The 4,245-nt window shown below is 37.3% G+C and overlaps 1 protein-coding gene and 1 non-coding gene across 2 annotated transcripts; both read right to left on the bottom strand.

The window, feature by feature from the left end:
- Positions 1-38: 38 nt before the first annotated feature.
- LOC121964431 (hepatitis A virus cellular receptor 1 homolog) lies at positions 39-1,940 on the bottom strand. The gene is made up of 4 exons (XM_042514640.1): positions 1,843-1,940; positions 1,068-1,436; positions 305-376; positions 39-175 (listed from the first exon to the last, which is right to left on the bottom strand). The coding sequence occupies exons 1-4, from the start codon at positions 1,874-1,876 to the stop codon at positions 69-71; spliced, it is 582 nt and encodes a 193-aa protein (XP_042370574.1). The 5' UTR covers positions 1,877-1,940; the 3' UTR covers positions 39-68.
- Positions 1,941-4,171: 2,231 nt separating this feature from the next.
- Positions 4,172-4,243, bottom strand: trnad-guc. The gene has a single exon. It is a non-coding gene; the product is annotated as a tRNA-Asp (tRNA).
- Between the last annotated feature and the right edge of the window lie 2 nt (positions 4,244-4,245).

Here is a 4,245-nt window from a genome sequence, read left to right as displayed (position 1 = left end):
ATAGATTGGACTTAATTAGTGCTATACATGGTTTTTGTAAAAAAACGAGTCTGGATTATGAAACACACTTAGTCGACCACATTACTGTTTGCACACAGGAAGTGCGTCTGTCTTACCTCGGCCGTGATGCTGCTGGAGGAGGAAGTTAGCAGGCGGTCAGTCGAGGTCATATGACCTGCAGGACGAGGAAACGAAAGCAGATGTTTTTAGAGCAGCTGTGTCAGCGGCATGATGTCATGACGAAGGTTTGGAAACAGATTTGATTCTGATCTGGAGGTCAAAGGTCAGTGTGTGTGTGTTGTACCTGTTGTGTGGTTGGTTGTGTGCTCTGTCGACGTCTCTCTGTGTGATGTCGTCGCTGTGGACGTCTGAGGAGCTGAAACAGTTAAAAACAAATATAATGAAGTCATCAGGTCCTTTGATTGGTCAGGTGTGAGCAGGTGGGAGAGGAGGCGGGGTTTGAACTTTTTACTCTTAACAGTAAAAAGTAAAAGTGCAGCGTTTTTACATTTTTAAAATTTTTAAATTAAATATTACACCTTTTTTTTAAATTCTTTGGTTATTTTAAGGGAAAAAAGTTAATTATTAAGAAAAAATATTTAAAAGCTGACAAAGTTTTTAAAGACAAGAAATTATTTTGTCTTTGTTGTGATTTTTAAAGTGAAACATTTTGTTTTTTTAAATTTATTTTTTAATTTTGGGTTTTTTTCTTTAAAAATCACCAAAAAAGGACACCATTTATAAAAGCCACAAACTGTAAAAACAGGACTCATCCTTGTATTGTTACATTTCCGATGGTCCTTGAACACGTCATGTGTTATTATACAGATTTGTGACTTTTCCAAAACTTTCAGGGTATATTCAATTTTCTGACATTTTTCCAGGCCTGGCAATTGCATATTCCATAACTTTTCCAGGTTTTTCATGACCTTATGAACCCTGTTAGTAACGTTTTTGGAGTCTTTTAGGAACAAAAAGCCTTTTAACAGCATCATCAGACTTTAACTGTTTGTTTTGTGATCAGCTGATTGTAAAATTAAAGAGGAAAGAAAAAAAGAATTTCTCACCTTCCTCAACGACCAAATCCAAGTGATATTTCAGGTCATTGAGAATCCCTTTTATCATCACCCTGCAGCCGTACCGTCCAGCATCCTGCTCTGAGACGTTCAGGATCGTCAGGGACACGTCTCCTTCGTCCAGTCGTCCCAGTAATTGATACCTGCGGGACGCTCGGCTCCCCTTCGTCACCTTGTATCCGTCTGCGTAGAGGAGCTGCTCGCTGCAGCCTGAGTTTGGTATTTGTCCTCGACCCCAACAGACGTGCAGCGGCCCGTTGTATTTGATGTCATATTTACAGGACAGAGTGACGTCTTCACCCCGACGACCAACGACTGTGCTGCCGTCCCCGACACCGACCGCAGAGACACAGACGCACCCTGTAAAGACGTTTTTATCAGATGTGACTGAATCTGAGTTTTATCTCTGCTTTGAATCTGTTTCTGCTGATCTCAGAGTTTCACTTCACCACGAGACAACAAAAACCCGACGGAAATAAAAACCCCCAAAATCTTAAAAAATGACACGTTTGATGGCAGCCAGAAACTGCAAAAGCAGAAATTATTGTTGGATTTTCATATTTCAACAGTTCCTGAACAGTTTTTCATGAACGTTTGGTTTGGTTTGTTGGAAAAATGTGTAAAAAATAAAGGACATGAAGAAGAAACACGGTGTTATTGTCAGTAACAGCTGCTGAGAAATGAGTTGCTTCATCACGATAAAGTTTTGTAATTTTAATCAGTTTTAAATAAATAAAAAGTGAATAAAAAGTGAGATTAAAGTTACCTGTGAGGAGAGCGAGGAGCAGAGCGAACCTCATCGTGATCACACTGAAAAACGGTCATCACACACACATTTAAACACACACCACACGCTAAAAAAAAATCATCTTGTCACTTTAAACACACACACACACACACACACACACACACACACACACACACACCCTGATATGTGACCGCCTAGTCACTTCCTGCACAAACAGCTGTTGTAGTTTCAGTATCATCGAGCGTTTGAAATGTCAGACGAGCGTAAGCAGCTTCATCTGTCAGAAAACTAATCAAATTATGACTTTGTGTCTCGATATTTGAATAAAGTTTGAGATATTCGACAGTTTTGTCCTCGCGGCCACCAGAGTCCATCCACAAAAACACTGATTTACTGAGAAAAACACAGCAGCTGTGGGTTTGTGAGGAATATTCTGATAATAGTGTAAACATCGGCTGATCGTGACATTTTTAGGTGAATAAAACAGTTTTGTTACGTCCACAGCACGACTTCATCCACGTCAGACCGAAATCTACCGTCGCTCAGGGGCACTCTGGTCTTTATTTACCCTGAAAATTAAAAAAAATAATTAAAACTTGAATTCTGAATTGTACTGTTAAAAATGTTAGTAGTTGTTAATAATTAGTGCTTAAGCTCTGGGGAGAGACTTCTTTTTTTTTTCTTTTAATTTTTTGCCTTGTTTTTTTAATTTGGCTTTTTCGTGTTTCCTTTGAAATGTTTACTGATTTTTCCCCCACTGAAAGTGTTAGTGATCTTAAAAAAACACTTTCTGTTTTGGAGAGACAATTTTTTTTCTTTACTTTTTTTGTGATTTTCAAACATTTTTTGGCAATGTTTTTCTTCCCCTAAAACTTTTTTTCTCTAAAAGGCCTTATTTCAAATTGGTGATTTGGTGATTTGAAAAAATGTTTGGCATTTCTTCTTTTTACTTTTATTGGATTCTTTTTTTTCTTTATATTTTATTGTGATTTGTGACGTTTTTTGTCACGTTTTTTTTCTTCCTCTTAAAAATCTGTGAATATCTTTTTCTTGGAAAATTCTGGTGATTTTTTTTCCTTCAACATTTTTGGTGATTTTTAAAAACTTTTGGCCGTTTTAATTTCTTGTCAAAGGTTTTGTTCCTGTTCGTTAACAGTCGATGAGCTTCAGTCTCATTACATACAGACAGGACAGTCCACATGTCAGAGACAGGTGGACTCTGAGTGGACGGTCCTGATTGTCTCAGAGAGGACGGATGACCTCACGTCTGGTCTGCAGAGCGTCGCTGTAAACGTGTGGCGCAGATGATCTCCAGAGCGCGGTCAGCACATGACTTCCTGTTGGCAGCTTGTGGTGTCGGCTGCTTCCTGTTTCTGATTCTCGGACTTTTATTTCATCAAAAAGCTGAAAAAACAAACACACACATCAAAAAACTTTCCAGGACTTTTCCTGGAAATGACAATTAATACTCCCTATCAGTTCTTATTCATTATCATATAATAGATTTTTAAAATATATATATCATTTTAAGCACTGGGAAGGGACTTTTTTTTTTTTTTTTTTTACCATTTTGGCTTATGGGAGGGACATATGGTTTAAAATGGCTGTATTTTCTATTTATTTTACTGCCAAATTAAAAAATAAACCTTCCTGGCAAAGTAGCTGGCCTTGTTTTCTATTTGAAAATTACCTTTTTTTCCCTTTTTTTTTCCAATTTAAATAATAATAATTATAATAAATGAGTATTTTAAAAAAAAATGAAGGAAATTGAACATTTTTGGGTGATTCCCCCCCCCCCCCCTTTTCCCTTCTGGGGATTTAAAAGAAACCACATTTACGATTTGCTTTTGTTTTTTCAACTGGGGACTTTTGAAGACAACAATATTTTTTCTCTGTAAAACACAGGTTGGAAGGCATTGTTCTTTAAAAAAATGACCAAAATGACCCCATTTATTTATATCCCAGCCAGAAACTGTAAAAACAGAAATTATCCTTGTTTTTCTGTTTAAATTTGCAATGGTCCGCGAAGACATCATGTGATATTATACAGGTTTCTTAAACAGATTTCTTTTTTCCCCAAACTTTTCGGATATATTTGGTTTTCCAAAAGGCCGGGGAATTGCCACCTACAAAGTCCATGACTTTTGCTCGTATTTGATGACGTACAAACCCAGTTTGATTTTCTGGCTTATGTTATGATCCCTGCTGCCTTTAGAGGACACTCGTAATTCATATTTAAGATAAATTATACCATGTTTTTGTTTAGAACTAAAATAAATATTTACAAAACGATCACTTTATTCAGCTCCGTGACTTCTTTCGTGATAAAAATCAAAATAAATTTTGCCTCCCCGTCGGGGAATCGAACCCCGGTCTCCCGCGTGACAGGCGGGGATACTTACCACTATACTAACGAGGAGA

Source organism: Plectropomus leopardus, unplaced genomic scaffold (assembly GCF_008729295.1).
Source record: "Plectropomus leopardus isolate mb unplaced genomic scaffold, YSFRI_Pleo_2.0 unplaced_scaffold15612, whole genome shotgun sequence".
Taxonomy (NCBI): domain Eukaryota; kingdom Metazoa; phylum Chordata; class Actinopteri; order Perciformes; family Serranidae; genus Plectropomus; species Plectropomus leopardus.
Note: the sequence above shows the minus strand (reverse complement) of the source record. Positions and strands in the feature narration are given on the sequence as shown.